Source organism: Anolis carolinensis, chromosome 1 (genome assembly GCF_035594765.1).
Source record: "Anolis carolinensis isolate JA03-04 chromosome 1, rAnoCar3.1.pri, whole genome shotgun sequence".
Classification (NCBI taxonomy): Eukaryota; Metazoa; Chordata; class Lepidosauria; order Squamata; family Dactyloidae; genus Anolis; species Anolis carolinensis.
This window is the reverse complement of record NC_085841.1, coordinates 191406121-191429404: the sequence shown is the minus strand read 5'-3', so window position 1 is coordinate 191429404 and position 23284 is coordinate 191406121. Positions and strand designations below refer to the sequence as shown.

General features: G+C 42.2%; 2 protein-coding genes across 7 annotated transcripts in view; one reads left to right on the top strand and one right to left on the bottom strand.

The window, feature by feature from the left end:
• Positions 1-13945, bottom strand: part of plekha3 (pleckstrin homology domain containing A3) — a 42262-nt gene extending 28317 nt beyond the window's left edge. For 3 of the 6 annotated variants that reach the window (XM_062969132.1, XM_062969133.1, XM_062969135.1), the window contains exon 1: positions 13830-13887. In XM_062969132.1, the coding sequence (XP_062825202.1) occupies positions 13830-13872 (43 nt within the window). In that variant the 5' untranslated portion in view covers positions 13873-13887. Of the gene's footprint in view, positions 1-7721; positions 8098-13829 lie in introns of those variants that run through there. The other 3 variants (XM_003225684.3, XM_062969134.1, XM_008118203.3) reach the window with 3 other exon arrangements.
• A 4-nt stretch (positions 13946-13949) lies between these two features.
• On the top strand, positions 13950-22618 carry fkbp7 (FKBP prolyl isomerase 7). Its single transcript, XM_003225685.4, has 4 exons — positions 13950-14266; positions 17533-17684; positions 20995-21128; positions 22010-22618. Exons 1-4 carry the CDS (start codon positions 14058-14060, stop codon positions 22169-22171), a joined length of 657 nt encoding a protein of 218 aa, XP_003225733.2. The 5' UTR covers positions 13950-14057; the 3' UTR covers positions 22172-22618.
• Positions 22619-23284: the final 666 nt, after the last annotated feature.

The following is a 23284-nucleotide window of genomic DNA, read 5'->3' as shown; positions in this document are numbered from 1 at the left end:
AGACTCAAATCAAGGAAGGGCTTCATGAGAACCACCACTCCTCTTGATGTTCCTCCAGCAACAGCAAGGGTGTCCCTCTGGGCAGCTAAACCTGGCAATTCTAACTGGATGGCCCCCCAAGAGGGTCTTCCTCCAGGGGCAAACCAAGAATGGGCAACTTGGAAGTCCCTGAACAGACTCAGAAGTGGAGTGGGCAGATCTAAAGACAACTTGGCAAGGTGGCACTACCTGGAGGAATCCTCCACCTTGTGTGACTGTGGAGCAGAACAAACAACTCCGCATATGTATGCTTGCCCACAATGTCCTGCCTCATGCACGGAGGAAGAGTTGTTTAAAGCTACGGACAATGCGGTTGCTGTTGCCCGTTTTTGGTCTAAAACTATTTAGTTGCTTGTGATTTCCTTTTTTTATCATTTTAAAATGTATTTGTTATGCAATGCTTTTGACACGAAATAAAGCATTGGACTTGGGAACCAGCAGATTAGGGTTCAAACTCCTATCCAGGCATCAAAGCCCACTAGGACCCCTTCTACACTGCCATATAATCCAGATTATCAAAGCAGATAATAATAATAATAATAATAATAATAATAATAATAATAATAATAATAAAACTTTATTTATACCCCGCCACCATCTCCCCAACGGGGACTCGGGGCGGCTATATACATTATCTGCTTTGAACTGGAGTATATAAATCTACACTGCCATATAATCCAGTTCAAAGCATATAACTTGGATTTTATATGGCAGTGTAGAAGGGGCCTGCGTGATCTTGAGCAAATCACACTCTTTCAGCGGCATATGAAAGAAAACCCCATAATAGGGTTGACATACATTGGAAATACAGTAGAGTCTCGTTTATCCAACGTAAACGGGCCAGCAGAACGTTGGATAAGCGAATATGTTGGATAATAAGGAGAGATTAAGGAAAAGCCTATTAAACATCATGTTATACAACAAATTTGACAGAAAAAGTAGTTCAATATGCAGTAATGCTATGTAGTAATTACTATATTTACAAATTTAGCACCAAAATATCACGATGTATTGAAAACATTGACTACAAAAATGCATTGGATAATCCAGAACATTGGATAAGCGAGTGTTGGATAAGTGAGACTCTACTGTACATTGAAAGTACAAAACAGCAAAGATGTCCACCAAGTTCAACCCTTAAAGCGCATGTGCTTTTTCCCACTCAAGTCCTATTTAACTTCATCATGTACCATTTTCCTCTCCTACCTGATTTCTGACTCCGGAGGCAAGACAAGATTAGGGGAGGATGTGAAGGGCACCAATGAAGCATCATAAGATAAGTTGGTATTGTAAAGACATTTCAATTTTGAACAGGATGTACATTTTATCTGGAAAACATACATACACATCTACCCACTCACTGTTTTACAAACAATTAAGGCATAGGCCTGAATTATGATGTCTATTCCAACAGACTGAGTTTCACTTGACTTCCATATCAAATAGCAGCTTTTTTCTTTCATTTTAACTTCTCTGCTTTTTGACCAAACACAGTTTATCTTGGAGGAGACAACCCACAATTGTGATTTTGTACTCTTCCTACACAGCTATCAAATTCATAGAAGGCTAAAAGGAATAAATTTAAGAGGAGAGAGATAAAAAGAGGATAAACACAGAAATGGAAACTATAAAATAACAACAGTGTCAGCCCATGGATCAGTGTGAACACGGGTTACCAGGAATGCCAGCAAAAAATCAGATCCTGAGGTTAAAGTTGGGAAGCTAATCCTAAAGACTTGAAGTGCTGTGCTAGAAAGGAACGGCAGTGCAGCAGCAATTTCCTGTTCCAAATAGTTCTCAGCATTACATTATTATAGGCTCATTTACCTACTACTATGAGAAAATAGTATTTCTTAGAGAAATCAGACTAGGGTATGACTCTGTGAGGCTGAACTGTTTTAACTACTGTACTTGCAACAAACTTCCCCAAAGAAAAGCAAGATATGCATGTGCCGTGTAATAAACATTTCCTTAAGACACTGATAAGATGCTCAATGGACCCTGCCTAATATTTTCAGTCTGAGATTTGGATAAGGACCAAAAAATTTGCTGCCTGACATAATAAAGAAGATGCCCTCTCCCTCATTTCATTCCATGGAAAAAAGCCAAATGGCAGCTGGATGAGGGAGCATCTTGAAAACAGCAGTCTGAATTAGATGGTACGGGACAAGCCACGTGGCACAAAGCTCTCTCTCTCTCTCTCTCTCTCACACACACACACACACACACAAACACATAACCACTTCCTGCCACTTCTTAGCATCTACCATCTGAAGTGATCAACTCTCTGTCCTAACAAAGTTTAATTTTACAGTGCTACTTTATTATTAACAGCCATTCTACCTACAGTAGAGTCTCACTTATCCAAGCTAAACCGGCCGGCAAAACCTTGGATAAGCAAATATCTTGGCTAATAAGGAGAGATTAAGGAAAAGTCTATTAAACATCAAATTAGGTTATGATTTTACAAATTAAGCACCCAAACAACATGACTGCAAAAATGGCTTGGATAATCCAGAAACTTGAATAAGCGAGGCTTGGATAAGTGAGACTCTACTGTATTATGTTTTTGGGGGTGGATGTTGTGGGAATTGCAATAATACTCTGTATTTTTCTTTAGCATCACCAAGCCTCTTCTTTGATCATCACAGATTTCTGGGCATGTGCTCAATAATGCAAAATTGTTCTCTTACATTCTCAGCAGATATTGTAGCCGTGTTACATAGTGCTATCAAAGTAAATTTGGAACGGCTCCTTAATGTACTGAAATGTATGCAATACAGGGCTGGCCCTGTAAATTAAGCAAAATAATTCGGCAGCCTCAGGTAATAGGTACTGAGGGGAAGAAGTAATGTCAAAGCATTGGAAAGACAGACCTATATGTGTTTCATACCCTGCCTTGTGCTCTCTAATCCACAAGTGGGATAGAAATCATACTCTTGTGAACAGTGTTGAAATACTCTATATACTCCTGTATAAGTCTACAAAGTTAATTCAAAAAGCCAATCGCCAAAATCTAGGTCAAATTATCCACAAGTCAGTGTGAGTACTGTACTCACATTAAAACTCTTATTTTTAACTCTTATCAAAAATTTTAATAAGGAATCATTAAAAATCATCGCCTTCTCTGGGAAGAGTGGCAAAAGGTAAGAGCTTAGTCTGTCCCAAGAAAATCTAAAATGAATACTAAGCCCTCTCTTCTCCCCACTCTGGGGCTGTTTCTGGCCTTTTTAAATGCCTCAGTGAGGAATGGAGATGAGGTCCAGTAGTGGTGTTGTTCCCTCTCTATGAAACGACCCTCAATTTATCCATGGGTCACAGCAAAATCCATAATTTTGGCCCCCAAATCTGCCTTTGACTTATACATGAGTATATATCAGGAATTGGCAAAGTCAGGCCCAGGGGCCTGATGCAGCCCCCTGGGCGCTTACCTGAGGCCCTCATTTTCCCTGTCATCTCAGCATAAGGGCACAGTGGCCCATTGCTTCCTTATGCAGAAAGGACAGGAGAGGAAGGCACGCAGCAGCTGAGAGCCCTCTGGAGTGCTCTCAGCCACTGCATGTCTCGCCCTCCTCCCAGAATAAGGACGGTACGAGCAGCCCTGTCCTTATGCCGAGAAAACAGCCTGAGGAAGGCATGCAGCAGCCGAGAGCCCTCCGAAGCTCTCTCGGACATCACCTATCTCCAGGGCCGGCCCTAGGTAATTTTCAAATGTAAACGAACAGAATTTTGGCGCCCCTCCCCTCCCCCAAATCAATCACTGAAAAATAAAAGCGTTGGATAAGCAAAAATGTTGGATAATAAGGAGGGATTAAGGAAAAGCCTATTAAACATCAAATTACAATATGATTTTTCAAATTAAGCACCAAAGCATCATGTTTTATAACAAATCAACAGAAAAAGCAGTTCAATACATGGTAATGTTATGTAGGAATTATTATATTTGCGAATTTAGCACTAAACAATGAACTGGGATATAGGGCAGTGTGGACTCAGATAACCCAGTTCAAAGCAGATATTGTGGGTTATTCTGCCTTGATATTCTGGGTTATATGGCTGTGTGGAAGAGCCCTGAGGGTCCTTCCACACAGCTATATAACTCAGAATATCAAGGCAGATAATCCACATTATCTGCTTTGAAGTGGATTATATGGCAGTGTGGACTCAGATAACCCAGTTCAAAGCAGATTTTGTGGGTTATTCTGCCTTGATATTCTGGGTTATATGGCTGTGTGGAAGAGCCCTGAGGGTCCTTCCACACAGCTATATAACTCAGAATATCAAGGCAGATAGTCCACATTATCTGCTTTGAAGTGGATTATATAGAATGTGGACTCAGATAATCCAGATCAAGACAGATACCGATGGGAGGCAGCTGCTTCACCTGACTGGAGGCAACCCGCCTGCCCACGCGGCCCTTCTCCCCCGGCTCAGTTAAAGGGGCAAGTGCAAAGCCCATAGTTAATGGGGCAAGCACAAAAAGGGCGGGGGAGCCAGGGAGGAAGGGAGGCAGGCGCTGTACCCTTCCAGCCTCCGTTGGCTCTTCCTGCCAAGGCACCCCCTCAGGCACAAGTTGGCGCCCATTAGAGGATTGTGCCTTCACCACCCGCATGGTTTGCGTATAGCTGGAGCTGCCCCTGCCTATCTTACCCTCCTCCCGGCATAATGCCGTGAGGACAGCCTGAAGATCGGGCTAGAAGACGATTGGGGAGGAGGATAAGGCAGTATCTGCATGTCTTGTTTTCCTCCTGGCCTAAGGATGCAGCAAGCATCCCTGTCCTTATGTCAGGAGGACAATCTGGCCCTGTCCTGCCCTCTCCCAGCCCCACCCTCTCACAGGATCTGTCCCTCCTGGGCCTGTTCCCCCCCCCCCCCCAAACGAGTGCCCGGCTGCTCTTCTTCCTAGCCCGGCCCTCTCGGTCAGCCCACAATGCGGCACCAAGGCAAAAAAGTTTTCCCATGTCTGGTGTGGTAGGAGTCAACCTCAGTACAATCAAAATTTACTTGAGGGCTATTGAGAACAACAACAACAGCAACAAGAATCCCTCTACTTTTCCAACCATCATTTTATTTATGCCAAACCAGCAACCAGGGGTACACCGACACTGTAGAATGAATGCAGTGTCGATGCTGTGGAATTACTGAAGTTGTAGTTTAGTGAGGCACCAGCAGCACTCTTGGGCAGAGAAGGCACAAGACCTTGTAAAAACAGGACAGCTCCCTGGATTCCATAGCATTGAGCCTTGGCAGTCCAAGGGCCCTTCCACACAGCCATATAATCCAGAATATCAAGGCAGAAAATCCCACAATATCTGCTTTGAACAGTGGCCCCTTCAGCAGAGCTGAATAAAATCCCACATTTTCTGCTTTGAACTGGAATATATGGCAGTGTGGACTTGGATAACAAAGGCTTCTTCCACAGAGCTAAATAAAACCCCACATTTTCTGCTATTTACTGGAATATATGGCAATGTGGACTCAGATAACACAGTTCAAAGCAGATATTGTGAGATTTTCTGCCTTGATATTCTGGGTTTTATGGCTGTGTGGTAAGGCCATGGGTTATCTGAGTCCACACTGCCATATATTCCAGTTCAAAAAAAATGTGGTTGTGTATACAGTGCTGGATTTAGGACAGATGAGTCCCTATTTGAGTTAAGTTATGAGGCTCCTTACTTGGGCCCTTAAGGACGTAGACCCGGTAAGCCTACCCTGCTTGCTTTGTGGCACATTCCTGTACACTCCCAGTTCATATATTCCACCTCAAAGCAGAAAATGTGGGATTTTCATAGAATCATAGAATAGTAGAGTTGGAAGAGACCTCATGGGCCATCCAGTCCAACCCCCTGCCAAGTAGCAGGAAATCGCGTTCAAAGCACCTCGGACAGATGGCCATCCAGCCTCTGCTTAAAAACCTCCAAAGAAGGAGCCACATTTTATTCAGCTGTGTGAAAGGGGCCCAAGGGCTCTTGCACACAGCCATATATCCCAGAATTTCAAGACAGAAAATCCCACAATATCTGCTTTGAACTGGTTTATCTGAGTCCACACCATCATATACAGTAGAGTCTCACTTATCCAACATAAACGGGCCGGCAGAATGTTGGATAAGCGAATATGTTGGATAATAAGGAGGGAATAAGGCAAAGCCTATTAAACATCAAATTAAGTTATGATTTTACAAATTATGCACCAAAACATCATGTTATACAACCAATTTGACAGAAAAAGTAGTTCAATACGCAGTAATGCTATGTAGTAATTACTGTATTTATGAATTTAGCACCAAAATATCATGATGTATTGAAAACATTGACTACAAAAATGTGTTGGCTAATCCAGAACGTTGGATAAGCGAGTGTTGGATAAGTGAGACTCTACTGTATTCCAATTAAAAGCAGAAAATATGGGATTTTATTCAGCTGTATGGAAGGGGCCTAAGGGCCCTTCTTGCACACAGCCATATATCCCAGAATTTCAAGACAGAAAATCCCACAATATCTGCTTTGAACTGGTTTATCAGAGTCCACACCATCATATACAGTAGAGTCTCACTTATCCAACATAAACGGGCCGGCAGAATGTTGGATAAGCGAATATGTTGGATAATAAGGAGGGAATAAGGCAAAGCCTATTAAACATCAAATTAAGTTATGATTTTACAAATTATGCACCAAAACATCATGTTATACAACCAATTTGACAGAAAAAGTAGTTCAATACGCAGTAGTGCTATGTAGTAATTACTGTATTTATGAATTTAGCACCAAAATATCATGATGTATTGAAAACATTGACTACAAAAATGTGTTGGCTAATCCAGAACGTTGGATAAGCGAGTGTTGGATAAGTGAGACTCTACTGTATTCCAATTAAAAGCAGAAAATATGGGATTTTATTCAGCTGTATGGAAGGGGCCTAAGGGCCCTTCTTGCACACAGCCATATATCCCAGAATTTCAAGACAGAAAATCCCACAATATCTGCTTTGAACTGGTTTATCAGAGTCCACACCATCATATACAGTAGAGTCTCACTTATCCAACATAAACGGGCCGGCAGAATGTTGGATAAGCGAATATGTTGGATAATAAGGAGGGAATAAGGCAAAGCCTATTAAACATCAAATTAAGTTATGATTTTACAAATTATGCACCAAAACATCATGTTATACAACCAATTTGACAGAAAAAGTAGTTCAATACGCAGTAGTGCTATGTAGTAATTACTGTATTTATGAATTTAGCACCAAAATATCATGATGTATTGAAAACATTGACTACAAAAATGTGTTGGCTAATCCAGAACGTTGGATAAGCGAGTGTTGGATAAGTGAGACTCTACTGTATTCCAATTAAAAGCAGAAAATGTGGGATTTTATTCAGCTGTGTGGAAGGGGCCTAAGGGCCCTTCTTGCACACAGCCATATATCCCAGAATTTCAAGACAGAAAATCCCACAATATCTGCTTTGAACTGGGTTATCTGAGTCCACACCACCAATATATTCCAATGTGGGATTTCCTGCCTTGATATTCTGGGATATAGGGCTGTGTGGAAGGACCCCAAAGAAGGAAGGGATCAGAGCCTTTCTACTCTTCTCAGAAGAGGGGGAAATGCACACGTGTCTTAGTGCGCCTGCGTTCAGACGTTCAGAAGGAGTCCCCCCCCCCCGCCCCAAGTACCTGTGATATAATTGGTCCACTTGTACAAGACTCCCTCCATCCTTCAAAGCGGCGGCTGGCGCAGCATCCTGCTTCCTCCTTCCTTCCTTCCTTGGCCTTGGTCAGAGCAGCAAGGAGGGCTCCTCTCCTCTTGAGGAAACGCAAGGGCATGGAGGGCTGGGCGGGCAGCTCTTTGGGCTCTCTTGCTGGCTTTTAAGGAGGATGCCCTGAAGCCAGGAGGAGGAGGAAGAAGAGAGGCAGCATCAAGAGCGGAGCCAGTCCTCGCCTGGGCTCAGGGCAGCCAGCCGCTGGGGAAAACAAAGCGAGCAGGGACGCAAGGCTTGGATCTGCCTTTTCCTCCTGGCCGGCCCCTCGCTCCCCTCTCCCTCTCCCCTTTCTCCTTCCCCCTTCCCTCCCTCCCTCCCTCCCTCCACCTCTTGCCTGGGCTGCCATTGACCCTGACGTCTCATTTACTTCCTGGATGAAGAGGGCTGCGGGTTTAAAGGAAAACGTAGCAGCAAAAGGGGAGGAAACAGGCGCCTGCACTAGTTGAAAACCCCAAGAGGCGAAGGCAGGGATGTGCCAAGTACATATGGCACATCCCCTTCCCAATGTTTCTTCTCATCATAGCCCTCCCCTTCCCAATGTTTCTTCTCTTCCCCCAAACTAAGGGCCCATCCACACAGGCCTATATCCCAGAATATCAAGGCAGAAAATCCCACAATACAGTAGAGTCTCGCTTATCCAACGTTCTGGATTATCCAACACATTTTTATAGTCAATGTTTTCAATACATCGTGATATTTTGGTGCTAAATTCGTAAATACAGTACAGTAGAGTCTCACTTATCCAACATAAACGGGCCCGGCAGAATGTTGGATAAGCGAATATGTTGGATAATAAGGAGGCATTAAGGAAAAGCCTATTAAACATCAAATTAGGTTATGATTTTACAAATGATGCACCAAAACATGTTAGGCAACAAATTTGGCAGAAAAAGTAGTTCAATACGCAGTAATGCTATGTAGTAATTACTGTATTTATGAATTTAGCACCAAAATATCACGATATATTGAAACATTGACTACAAAAATGCGTTGGATAATCCAGAACGTTGGATAAGCGAGTGTTGGATAAGTGAGACTCTACTGTAATTACTACATAGCATTACTGTGTATTGAACTACTTTTTCTGTCAAATTTGTTGTACAACATGATGTTTTGGTGCTTAATTTGTAAAATCATAACCTAATTTGATATTTATTAGGCTTTTCCATAATCTCTCCTTATTATCCAACATATTCACTTATCCAACGTTCTGCTGGCCCGTTTATGTTAGATAAGCAAGACTCTACTGTATCTGCTTTGAACTCGCACAGACAGACTACAAACAGAGGCACAACTATGTGGCCCAAATGATTCATTGGAACTTATGCCTCAAGTACCACCTCCCAGCAGCAAAGAACTGGTGGGATCACAAACCTGCAAAAGTATTGGAAAATGAGCATGCAAAGATACTGTGGGACTTCCGAATCCAGACTGACAAAGTTCTGGAACACAACACACCAGACATCACAGTTGTGGAAAAGAACAAGGTTTGGATCATTGATGTTGCCATCCCAGGTGACAGTCGCATTGACGAAAAACAACAGGAAAAACTCAGCCGCTATCAGGACCTCAAGATTGAACTTCAAAGACTCTGGCAGAAACCAGTACAGGGGGTCCCGGTGGTGATGGGCACACTGGGTGCTGTGCCAAAAGATCTCAGCCGGCATTTGGAAACAATAGACATTGACAAAATCACCATCTGCCAACTGCAAAAGGCCACCCTACTGGGATCTGCACACATCATCAGAAAATACATCACACAGTCCTAGACACTTGGGAAGTGTTCGACTTGTGGTTTTGCGAAACGAAATCCAGCATATCTATCTTGTTTGCTGTGCCATACAACGTCGTTGTGTTGATAATAATAATAATAATAATAATAATAATAATAATAATAAACTTTATTTTTATATCCCGCCCCATCTCCCCGAAGGGACTCGGGGTGGCTAACATGGGGCCATGCCCAAAGCAATACAATATAATAAAATATAAAACAGCATATCATAACATAATTAAAAGTAATACAATAGATAATAATAGACATCACATCAAGAAATCAAGAAACAGTAAAACAAGAGCAGGCCGCATGAACACAAAGATAAAACCCGGAGTGAGAGGGACAGAGGGGTACTCCAATGTGGACAGGGACATATGAGAGTGGGGCAGTTTAGAGGATAGATGTTCGGGGGGGAGTAACACAGAAATATATAACAGAAGTTACTCACCGAAAGCACAGCGGAAGAGCCATGTCTTCAGGTCTTTCCTAAAAGCTAACAAAGTGGGAGCTTGCCTGATTTCAGTAGGCAGTGAGTTCCAACTAAGGGCCCATCCACACAGCCCTATATCCCAGAATATCAAGGCAGAAAATCCCACAATACAGTAGAGTCTCACTTATCCAACACTTGCTTATCCAACATTCTGGATTATCCAACACATTTTTATAGTCAATGTTTTCAATACATCGTGATATTTTGGTGCTAAATTCGTAAATACAGTAATTACTACATAGCATTACTGTGTATTGAACTACTTTTTCTGTCAAATTTGTTGTACAGCATGATGTTTTGGTGCTTAATTTGTAAAATCATAATTTGATGTTTATTAGGCTTTTCCGTAATCTCTCCTTATTATCCAACATATTCACTTATCCAACGTTCTGCTGGCCCGTTTATGTTGGATAAGCGAGACTCTACTGTATCTTCTTTGAACTGGATTATCTGATGGGAACCAATAATAATAATAATAATAAACTTTATTTTTATATCCCGCCCCATCTCCCCGAAGGGACTCGGGGCGGCTCACAACAGGGACAAGCCCGAACAACAACAACATATTTAACATAACTTAAAACATTCCAACAATACACAAAATAAAATAATAGACAAATACATTAAAATCCAAGCAGATAAAATCAGAGTAATTAAAAGCAACCCAGTGGGGACAGGTTTCATAAAGTGCTGTATCATAGAAATAAGTAGCAATGATAAAGTGCCATATGTTTTCAAAACAGAAAGTATTCTAATAACAGCTCTTTTGGGCCTGTTCATTTAAACCAACACTCTGAGGGCAGAGGAGCCCCAAGGACAGCTAATGACTGAACAAAGGATGCCCCCCAGGCAAGAGACAAAACCTTTCCAAGGCTAATTAGGGTGATTAACTGAAACATTAATGCTGGCTTCCCAGTGACAAAGGACTCTTGCCACACCCTGGACTCTCCACAGATATATATTTTTTCCTTGCCTTGCCTAGTTTATCCATGCCTCACAGCCTCTGAGGGTGCCTGCCATAGATGTGGGTGAAACGTCAGGAGAGAATACTTCTGGAACATGGCCACACAGCCCGAAAGATATACAACAGGCTGTGGCACAGGCTGTTGAGCAATCAGCTGCAACAAATCACTCTGACCAAGAGGTCATGAGTTCGAGGCCAGCTCGGAGCCCCGTGTTTGTCTTGTCTTTGTTCTATGTTAAGGAATTGAATGTTTGCCTTATATGTGTAATGTGATCTGCCCTGAGTCCTCTTCGGGGTTAGAAGGGCGGAATATAAATACTGTAAATAAATAATAAATAACAACCCTGTGATCCTGGCCATGAAAGCCTTCGACAACACATGGATTATCTGAGTACACACTGCCATATATCCCAGGTCCCTTCCACATAGCCATATAACCCTGAATATCAAGGCAGAAAATCCCACAATATCTGCTCCAGACTGTGTTGTCTGAGTCCACACTGCCATAGATTCCAGTCCAAAACAGAAAATGTGGGGTTTTATTCAGCTGTGTGGATGGGAACGAAGTCTTTGAACTGGATTATATGCCAGTGTAGACTCATGTAATCTGGTTTAATGCAGAAAATTTGGATTAACAACTTTGAAAATCTGAATTATGTGGCAGTGTAGAGGGGGCCTAAGAGCCCTTCCACACAGCCATATAATCCAGAAAATCCACAACATCTGCTTTGAACTGAGTTATTTGAGTCTACACTGCCGTATAATCCAGTTCAAATCTGGATATTATATGGCAGTGTAGAAAGGGCCTACATCTCCCAAGATCAACTTGCTTGCCTATCCTGTCTTGTGTCTCCTTCATGCCACCATGAAATCTTTTCAGTAAGAGCATTTGGACAAGTTGCTGGCTGCATCTACACTATGGAAATAACACAGTTTTAAACCGCTTTAGCTGCCCTGCCTTGGTGCTGTGGAATCTTGGAAATGTGCATTCTTTGGCAGAGAAAGCAAAAGACCATGTAAAGCTACCACTCCACAGCATTTTATCTACACTGCCAGATTATCGAGGTTATCTGTTTTGGATTGGATTATATGGCAGTGTAAACTCATAAAATCCAGTTCAAAGCAGATCATGTGAATTACCTGATTTGATAATCTGGATTACATGGCAGTGTAGAAGGGGCCAGAGTGAGTGACTGGTCACACCACTTTCACTGCCCTGGCTGAGTGCTATGGAATCCTGTGATCGTTGTCTAAACTACCTTGTTAAACTACAACTCCCGGAAAAGGCTAAAATGCTTTTGTCAAAACTGCAACTTTCAGGATCTCATCACATTGAGCCAATGGCAATTTGATCCCACTTCCATGAGGCCCAGGCTATGGTATCCTGGGAGGTATAGTTTGGGCAAAGGCCTTGACAAACTACAACTCCCAGGATCCCATAGCATTGAGCCGGAGAAATTGAAAAGTGCATGGATTCTACAATATAGTAGATGCACTCCAAGGAATGCAAAGCAGCCCTTGGATTTCCTCCCTCTGGGTAAGGAATATTAATTATTGTGTTGTCGAAGGCTTTCATGGCCAGAATCACTGGGTTGCTGTGAGTTTTCTGGGCTGTTTGGCCATATTCCAGAAGCATTCTCTCTTGACGTTTCGCCCACATCTATGGCAGGCCTCCTCTGAGGTTGCCTTATTTCCTTGCCACCTGAGCCTCTGTTTATCTTCAACAACAACAATAATAATAATGGGTTGCTGTGAGTTTTCCAGGTTGTATGGCCATGTTTCAGAAGCATTCTTGCCTGACATTTTGCCCACTTCTATGGCCGGCATCCTCAGCGGTTGCCTTATTTCCTTGCCACCTGAGCCTCTGTTTATCTTCAACAACAACAACAACAATGGGTTGCTGTGAGTTTTCCGGGCTGTATGGCCATGTTCCAGAAGCATTCTCTCCTGACATTTTGCCCACTTCTATGGCCAGCATCCTCAGCGGTTGCCTTATTTCCTTGCCACCTGAGCCTCTGTTTATCTTCAACAACAACAACAATAATAATGGGTTGCTGTGAGTTTTCCGGGCTGTATGGTCATGTTCCAGAAGCATTCCCTCCTGATATTTTGCCCACATCTATGGCAGGCATCCTCAGAAGTTGCCTTATTTCCTTGCCACCTTGCCAACCCGTTGTTGTTGTTGTTGTTGTTGCTGTGAGTTTTCTGGACTGTATGGCCATGTTCCAGAAGCATTCGCTCCTGACATTTTGCCCACATCTCTGGCAGGCATCCTCAGAGTTGGTGAGGTCTGTTGGAAATAAGGTCAGTGAGGTTTATATATCTGTGGAATAATGTCCAGGGTGGGAGAAAAAACTCTTGTCTGTTGGAGGCAAGTGTGAATGTTGCAATTGGCCATCTTGATTAGCACTGAATGGCCTTGCAGCTTCCAGGCAGGAATCAGCCAGGCTTTGATGCTGCAAGGCTTTTCAATGCTAACAAGGTGATTAATTGCAACATTTACAGTTGCCTCCAACAGACAAGAGTTCTTTCTCCCACCCTGGATATATAAACTCCAATTTCCTAGTTTCCAACAGACCTCACAACCTCAGAGGATGCCTGCCATTGATGTGGGAGAAACGTCAGGAGAGAATGATTCTGGAACATGGCCATACAGGCCGGAAAACTCACAGCAACCCATTATTATTGTTGTTGTTGTTATTGGAGATCATCCGAGGCTCAGGCGGCAAGAAAATAAGGGTCGGCTTTAGTGCTGTCCTCCCACCCGGAATTTCAATCCCACTTCGGAGACCTTCGTCTGTAGATTGAGATGAAGGCAGCTCCGCTTCGCGCATGCCTGCCCTACAAAGGAGGAAGCGGGAGGGGAGGAAGAGAGGCCAATCCCACGCCTCCGTCTCTAGCTCCTCCCCGCGTGACGTAGGACAATGCCAGTGCCACGCAGACCCGGGAGGAAAGCGCAGTGAGAGGAGCAAAAGAGTTGGTCAGGCCGTTTCTGAGTTGAGGAGCTTCATAGGCAGCCATGCATCTGGGTGGGTGTTTCCTCCTCCAAGCCCTGGCGCTGCTTTCTCTCCAAAGCGGAGCGCAAAAGGTCGAAGCGCCCTCGGATCAGGTCCAGGTGGAAGTCGTGCACCTCCCCGAAGAGTGCCATCAGAAGAGCAAGAAAGGGGACCTCCTCAACGCCCACTACGATGGATACCTGGCAAGTGATCGCTCCAAGTTTTATTGCAGGTACGCTATTTTTATTTGATATTTAATAATTATTATTATAATTTTAATATTTTTGCCAAGCGGTGTCAAACTGCATTCATTTCAGTCTGGATCTACACTGACATATACAAATCCAGATTATCTGCTTTGAACTGGACTATATGGTAGTGTAGATTCGTATAATCCACTTCAAATGACCAGCAGTGTCCAGAAGGCACGGAGAGATTCCTCTGTGCTGATGATCGCGCCATCACCGCCCAAGCAGGGAGCTTTGGAATGGTTGAACAGAAGCTCTCTGAAGCTTTAGGTGCTCTTACTGATTAATACAGGGAAAACCAGCTGGTCCCTAATCCATCTAAAACACAGACGTGTGCTTTTCACCTAAAGAACAGACAAGCATCTCAAGCTCTGAGGATTACCTGGAGCATTGCAGCACACCAAAATATGTGAAAGGTCCAGGGTGAACCTTCCACAGATATATAAACCTTCCTTGCTTAGTTTTTCCAATATATCTCACAATAATAATATTATAATAATAATTTATTTCTTATATGCCGCCTCCATCTCCCTGAGGGGACTCGGGCAGCTCACATGGGGACAAAGCCCTAAAGGAGGATGCCTGCCACAGATGTGGGGTTTTTTGTTTTGTTTTGTTTTCTTGACAGAAGCGACTTGAGAAACTGCAGGTTGCTTCTGGAGTGAGAGAATTGGCCATCTGCAAGGACGTTGCCCAGGGGACGACTTGATGTTTTGATGTTTTACCATCCTTGTGGGAGGTTTCTCTCATGTCCCCGCATGGAGCTGGAGCTGATACAGGGAGCTCATCCGCACTCTCCCCGGGTGGCATTCGAACCTGGCAGCTTGCAGATCAGCAACCCAACCTTCAAGTCATAAGGCTTTAGCCCACTACTCCACCGGGGGTTCCAGATGTGGGTGAAACATCAGGAGAGAATACTTCTGGAACATGGCCATACAGCCTGGAAAACACACAATAACTCTGTGATTCTGGCCACGAAAGCCTTTGACAACACTTGGGAGTTACCCTGGACTGTGCTCTGACTTACAATAAGCACTGCTTGACTATCAAGCAAAAAGTGGGCTCTAGAAATAACATCATACGAAAGCTGGCTGGCACAACCTGGGGGTCACAAACAGACACAGTGAAGGCATCTGCCCTTGCGCTTTGCTACTCTGCTGCTGAATACACATGCCCAGTGTGGAATACTTCTTACCACATTAAAACAGTGGATGTGGCTCTTAATGAGACATGCTGCATTATCACAGGATGTCTATGCCCTACACCACTGGAGAAATGATACTATTTCGCAGGGATTTCACCAGCAATGAAAGGACCAAGGTATTGACGTCTCCAGCCTCTCTCCTGAATCGGGTATCAGCCAGCACGCTTTAAATCAAGAAATAGTTTTCTAAGATCTATAGAGATTCTCACAGGAACACCTCAGCAAACGAGAGTCCAAAAGTGGCAGGCTAAAACGCGAAATCTCAATCAGTGGCTGATGCTGGATGAGAGACTCCCTCCTGGACACGTAGAAGACTGGCCGACATGGAAGGCAAGCATGGACGACATGGGACAGACTGCACTCTGGAACCACAGGATGCAGAGCCAATCTTAAGAAATGGGGCCACAAAGTGGAGTCCACGAAATGCAAGTGTGGAGAAGAGCAAACCACAGACCACTTACTACAATGCAGTCTGAGCCCTGCTACATGCACTATGGAGGACTTCCTCACAGCGACACCAGAGGCACTCCAAGTGGCCAGCTACTGGTTAAAGGACATTTACTATAATGCCAAGTTTTTTTTTAATTTTGTGTTTTCAAATACATTACAACTTGTACCCTCAATTCGCTTCTGTCATGATAAATAAATAAATCTAGTTCCAAGTAAATACTGTGGATTATCTGTTTTGGTAATCTGGATGATATGGCAGTGTAGATCCATCCTTAGAGTGTGGTTGATGAACAAATGCAGATTGACACCATCCAAACTCCCACAACTCAATGCTGTAGAAACATAGACAAAACTTATAGTCAAAAAGCCCAAGATTGATAGGGTGGTGGCAGTAGTGAAAAGCTTATGTCACTCTACTGATTTCAGACTTTGTGTGCTTCTGCACTGTAAAAGGAATGCAGTTTGGTCCCACTTTAACCGCCATGTCTTACTGCTGTAGAATCATGGGAGTTGTCTTTAGTGTTCTCTGCCAAATAGTATGCATACGTTGTTGTGTTGTATCTTAGGCCCCTTTCAAACAGCTGAATAAAATGCCACATTTTCTGCTTTGAACTGGAATATATGGGAGTGTCGATTCAGATAACCCAGTTCAAAGCAGATATTGTGGAACTTTCTGCCTTGATAATCTGGGTTATATGGCTGTTTGGAAGGGCCCATATATGTCATGGTACCATTGTGTGTTATCTTGTAAGTTACCCCAAGTCCCTACAGGAGATGGAGGCGGAATATAAATTAAAAGTATTATTATTACCTCACCAAACTACAACTCCTATGATCCCATAGCATTGAGCCATGGTAGTTAAAGTGATGTCAAACTGCATTCATTCTACAATGTAGATGCATCCCTCGAAGGTCTAGGAACCAAACCTCAAAGGCTCACTGTGGTTACAGCAAACCCCAATCTGACAATTCTTCCTTTGAGGGGCTGGGAGTTTTCTAATGTTAATATTGATTTCACAGTGTGATCGTGGTCACACTTGTTCTCTCATGTCCCCACATGGGAAGCTGGGGCTGACAGATGGGAGCTCACCCTATCTCGCAGATTTGAACTGCCAACCTTAAGGCCAGCAGTTCAACCAGCACAAGGGTTTAACCCCATTGCGCCACTGTGGCTAACAAAATCTGTTGGAATGGGCTTCCGCAAAAAAGCCACCTCTATCAAGAAGTCCAAAACTTTGAACTTAACTGGGTATATACTCATAAACTCGAAATCGATTTGACAGCAATTAATAGGAATGACAATGTAAACTCACTGGTTGAATGAATTGATTTGTCATTAGTCATTCCCATACAAAAGATGAAAAGAACTGTGAGTGTAGAAGTAAAATATTAAAATTAATGACAGGCAGTACCAGTAACTCTTCACCAATGTTTATGCTATGCTGACATGTTGAGAAATTAAAAGGGGAGGAGAAAATCTGGTGCTGAATTAAATGAAGATTAATCGCTGTTTTCATGCTTATATGTCAGATAGTTTCTTAATACTGTGCAGTATATTTTAAATGTCTCTTCTTGCTTTTTTTTTCTTCTTCATAGTCGAACACAGAATGATGGTCACCCAAAATGGTTTGTCCTCGGTGTTGGACAAGTAATTAAAGGCTTAGATATTGCAATGCTGAATATGTGCCCTGGAGAGAAACGGAAGGTGATCATTCCTCCTTCGCTTGCCTATGGAAAACATGGATATGGTAAAACATATGACTGTTGTTGTTGCTGCTGCTGTTATTGTTAATATTCTGCTTTTTCCCAAAATGAGCACTTAAAGTGGCTCACAATATTCCCTTTATAGCAGTTCAGCTAAGCTACAGCAAAAGGAGTATTCAGTCTCATAGGTTGCAAGCGTATTTCTCATTTCTTGTTAAGAGTGCTTAGCAACATACATGGCATTTAATAGAAGAGGAAACACTTCTGCCCTGAGGAATTTACAGACATAGTATATTATTAGCAACAGGCGAGAGTGAGAGGTAGGATACTTATGGTGACTTCATTTACCTTTCTTATGCATAGTTACAACAGAGTGTACACACAAACTGAAAGCCACAAACTGTGTCTGAAAACAATCTAAACAAATGTAAGCTCTCTTTGATACCTGAAAAGTCTGTTTTTTTCATCAATAGCTCCAAATGGTGCATTTTGTGATTTACCTCCAAATCATGGTTTCAAAACACTGTTTGAAATGTTGTGAACCAGTTTGAAAAACAACAGAATCCAAAAACTGGGGGATAAGTTGAGGGGTGAAGCCCCACAGAGCTGCTACTAGTCACCAAGTAATGGCATTTGATTTGAAGTGAGCCTATGTTTAAGATCTGTAAACAATGTAGCCTTGATTTCTTTTGCTTCCAGGTTTACTGACTTAGTTAAGAAGATATTAAGTTAGCCAAAAGAGTGTTATGTATATTGATATTCTATATGTCTCTTATCTGAAATGCTCAGGACCAACAGTTTTTCAGATTTTGGATTGGGTGGCTGTTGGAATACCTCTATTTGCATGTACCTAGTGAATGAAGGATTGGTGAGAAAGAGGGCTAATTACATGTCTGGTGCCCACTGAGGTTTTCAAGAAGTGTCATTTCCACCCTGATTTAATCACTAGTTCGGGTTCAGGCCCTGCCTATCTTAGCGATCGCATTCGCGCACGCCCCCCTGTACCCCCCCCCACCCTATCCTCCTTTCAGAGGGAATTGAAGACTTGAATGTTTAGACAAGCCTTTGAGAATGTCTAGCCCAATGGTCTACATTCCCTTGTTCCTTACCTACAACTTGCACTATCCCTTTCCTTTCTTCTTGTTTACAATTGGCCATGTTTTTACGACAGGTGACACTATAGGTTATTGGGCGCTGTTCTGAGTTCAAATTGTTTTTATATACTCATGGTTTTATTTTGTATTGTATTGTGTGCTTATTTTATGTGTTGTTTTAGGAACCTTGTGCCATATGTAAGCCACCCTGAGTCCCTTGGGGAGATGGTGGCGGGGTACTAAAAATAAAGTTATTATAGTTTCAGCAGAGTTTAGATTATGGACATAATCTAAATTCTGCTGAAACTAGTGAGTAATGAAGCGATAGTTCCATTAAATTAGTGCACCTTGATTTGTCACCAGCTCTTCCAAAAGAAGAAAGCATTGCACATCTGCCGGACACTAACAATGACTGTTTGTTTTAGGCTGCAACTGAAGAAGGATTTTTCTTTCCTCCTGCAACACTCTGTACTTTGTCAGAATAGTCCTGCATGTTGAGCAAGATGGCACTAGTTCTGAATATCAAGGATGCATGTCGCTTTCTAGCTCTTTTCACAGCTTTCCTATGGTAGGTATTGTTCTCTGAATCCGGCTTCTGGATCTTTCTCCTCCATTTCCCTTTTCTCTAGGCTACTAAATCTAGAAACAGAGCAATCAGAAATATGCCTCTTTGCTAATGCGGTTGTTATTGCATGGGTCTAGACTCTTACATAAGTTGTGAGGAAAAAAAAACTACCCCAGACACTTAATGAACTATAAAAGGTTGTGCATCTGTGGTTTAGTTTAGGCTATCTTAGGCTCTACATTAGTAGTGGAATACAGGGCTGGATTAAGACTTTTACAAGTCCTAAGCACTTTAAATGTTTTGGTACCCCATATATGTCATTTAAAATATAAACGGTAATAAACCATAAAATTATATTTTTCAAAATGAAACAAAACTGACAGTATTATGGAAAATAATGTTTCCACCATTTTCAGTTTTGCACAATATGGTCCATGGTAAATCTAGCAATGGAAACATTTTGTTTCTCCCCCGTTCCCTTTCCTTCTCTTGATCCCCTAAGTGTATTGGTGTATTTTTGTTTCGTTTTGTTTTTGCTTAATAGTTAATCTACTTCTGTTGGGACATCTTTGTCTCTCCAAATATTTTGGCCAACAACTCCCAGAATCCTTAATTGTCGGTCAGGTGGGTTGGGCCTGATTGAAGCTACAGACCAAAACATCTGGAAAACTTGGACTCATGCTTTATACAGAAAGGGTTTTTAAAATTCATAAATATTTTCTTTTTGTACATTAATAAGGTTGTTTTGTTTCTAGTTATCAATGCCATGTCACAGAAGCTCACGAATGAACTCACAAATGAATAGAAAGCCACCTCATCCCAAATCATACCAGGTCATCCCATCATTGCAGAATGAAATCCCTCTACTTCTACCCTGTTTCAGATCATAGTCCATCACTAGTTTCTCCCGACTGGGGATTGAAACTGACATCCTTTGTATACAGTCGTAATTCCTACCTGACAGAATTTTTGATTAAGACATTTGAGATAACCATAAATAGTACGTATCAACAGCATGTGCATGCCTTGCCAAATGTTTCCTTTGGATTGACTTTGCAAACACCCTCCTTTAATACTTGTACATACCTATCCTTTGTGGTAGTCATCATTTCCCAAAGCCTACTAACTGTACAATATTAATACAAAAGCATACTTGGACTTACTGGTACTAAACACGGATCTTCTTTTAAGCTAATTTTGTTCTTTTGTCATTACTCTCTGGGCCCCACTTCACTTTGAACTCCTTGAAGGCCTATTTCAAATTCTGTTTCTTTGTTTTAATGGCTGTTCAGGCACAACAGACTACTGATTTGGTGTCTCTCAGGGAGCTTTCTCCCTGAGAACAAAACAAATGGCCTCAAACAAATCCAGTGACAGTCTTGACCTTATTGTCTCAGAGGAGCAAAATTCTCCTTCCGTTGTGTCTGAGTCCCTGTCCACCAAGGGACAACAGGCATTGCAGGCAGGCCAAGATTGCCATGGCATTGCCAGGTCATTGAGGATGTTGCTGTCTATGCCAGGTGACTTGCCCTTCTGGAAAACACAGGGACCTCTCTTAGGCGGGATCTACACTGCTCTTTATTCTAGGATATGATCCCAGATTATCTGCTTTGAACTGGATTATATCAGTCTACACTGCCAGATTGTCTGGGATTAAAATGATTTGCTCTTAAAATATTCTTGTTTAATTACTAGATGCAGCAAAAATCCCACCGAATGCAACTTTGATCTTTGAGATTGAATTGTATGCCATAACAAAAGGACCACGCAGCGTTGAAGCGTTTTCTGATATCGACATGGATAAAGACAAACAACTTTCAAGAGATGAGGTAATAATTCCGAAGCAGTAGCTTCCCGTTTCATCTACCCTTCCTTGTTTATAAGTAATCTATAGCGTTTTATGTAATAACATCAAAAATGAATGGGAGGCTCTCTTTTTACAGTCCCTTCATATATTAAAATGTAGAAGTCTTTTGAGAGAGCAAGGGAGAGCACTATCTACACTTCAGCAAATACCCATGTTTCTGAACCCCAAATAGTCATTCTTGACCTGTACTCTTTCCTTGTTCAGCTGTGCTTGGAAAGGTAGACATCCACATGTGAGTGTCCGATTATCTTATCAGAGTCTCTTTTGTCTTTTTCTCTTTTATCAGTATGGAGGTTCCTAATTTTAGCAGTGATTCTCCTTAGGTTTCTTTGTGCTAAATGGCAAAAAACAATAAAATGTTTCTCCCAAATTCTGTGTTGCACTAGTGCAGTGGTTCCTACCCTTTGGTCCTTCAAGTGCTTTTGGACTTCAACTCCCAGAAGCCCCAGCCAACTGTCAGGAATTCTTGGGGCAGATGTCTAAAATGCCTAGAGAACCAAAGATTGTGAACCACTCAACTAGTAGATTTCCACTAGATTGACAAGAATTGTTTTCACGCACATACCCTGCCCTCTTGTGCCACCAAAAAAAAAAACAGCTCTCGAGGGTTTCATAGTTTTCTGGAGCATGCTGTCTGCAGAACAATACCATTGGGTTGAATCCTTTGACTACAAATTGTTTTTGTATCAAGGGTTTGATATTCAACCCTGTTTCTCTGTCAATGGGACAGGCACCTCTTATCAAAGGCTCCCAAATCAACTCCAGAAATTGGCTATGTGGCTTTGCAATGTAAATATAGCAAAAGTTGACGTGATTCTGTTGTTGTTTTATTTGTTTATTTAGATAGACCTTTATTTGAAGAAGGAATTTGAAAGAGATGGCAAGAAGCGTGACCCATTACATCACGAGAATGTTTTGGTTGATATATTTAAAAAGAACGACCGTGACGGAGATGGCTTCATATCTGCCAAGGAATACAATGTCTACCAGCATGATGAACTATAACAGATCGTGGCTGAAGGTCTACCTGTTTCTTACCTGTGTAGCCATTCTTCCCATATGCACATGGAGCTTCTACAAGGGATTCCCCACTCGTTCTTTCAGTAGCATGGCTGTGCCTGTTGCATAATGCCACCATGCTGAAGTTAATATGAAATCCAGGCTGCAGGGGAAGCCCTGAACACATGTCTGAAATGAAGACGGAGCTGTGGATCTGGTGCTAGATTTCCAACCTGTACATCTTTTGGTTCACCTCAGCCCCATTGACCTCCTTGGAACTTTTGCATTACATCGAGCCTAATTTGATATATTATAAAACAGAAGGCCTTTTTGAGGCACATAATCTTTTTGTATACCTTTGTTGCGATAATTTTTATACCTTTTTGTCAAAATTAAAATTAGTAAGTAAGTTAGATGAAATGTTCAGAAGAAATAAAACGTGAGAAGGTGGAATAGCAAGCGTGTTCCATAATCTCTGTAGAATGGTGGGGGTGAGAGGGGAGAAACACACGGTGCTACCTGGTTTTCTTCTTAAAAATCATGCCGTAACAATGGTGTAAATACAGTAGAGTCTCACTTATCCAACAAACGGGCCAGCAGAACGTTGGATAATGAGAGATTAAGGAAAAGCCTCTTACACATCAAATTAGGTTATGATTTTACAAATTAAGCACCAAAACATCATGTTTAACAACAAATTTGACAAAGTAGTTCAATACACAGTAATGCTATGTAGTAATTACTGTATTTACGAATTTAGCACCAAAATATCATGATGTATTGAAAACATTGACTACAAAAATGTGTTGGATAATCCAGAACGTTGGATAAGCGAGTGTTGGATAAGTGAGACTTTACTGTACTGGTGTTTTCCCTCTACCCTCAATCCCAACCATCCACAAAACCCTCAATCATCTACAGAAACCTGTTTCTTCAGCCCTAAATAACAACACTAGATGATAGAACAATAAGATGATGATACAGAGATTGCCTAAGTAGTGCAGCAGGTTAAACTGCTGAGCTGCTGAACTTGCTGACCGAAAGGTTGGTTTGAATCCGGGGAGCAGAGTGAGCTCCCGCTTTTAGCACCAACCTAGCAGTTCAAAAACATGTAAATGG

Excerpts from the sequence above, each read along its gene's own strand:
- fkbp7 (XM_003225685.4), top strand. The coding sequence starts at position 14,058 with ATGCATCTGGGTGGGTGTTTCCTCCTCCAAGCCCTGGCGCTGCTTTCT. Across the intron at positions 17,685-20,994 it reads CTATGGAAAACATGGATATG|ATGCAGCAAAAATCCCACCG; the intron begins GTAAAACATATG and ends TTTAATTACTAG. Across the intron at positions 21,129-22,009 it reads AACAACTTTCAAGAGATGAG|ATAGACCTTTATTTGAAGAA; the intron begins GTAATAATTCCG and ends TTGTTTATTTAG.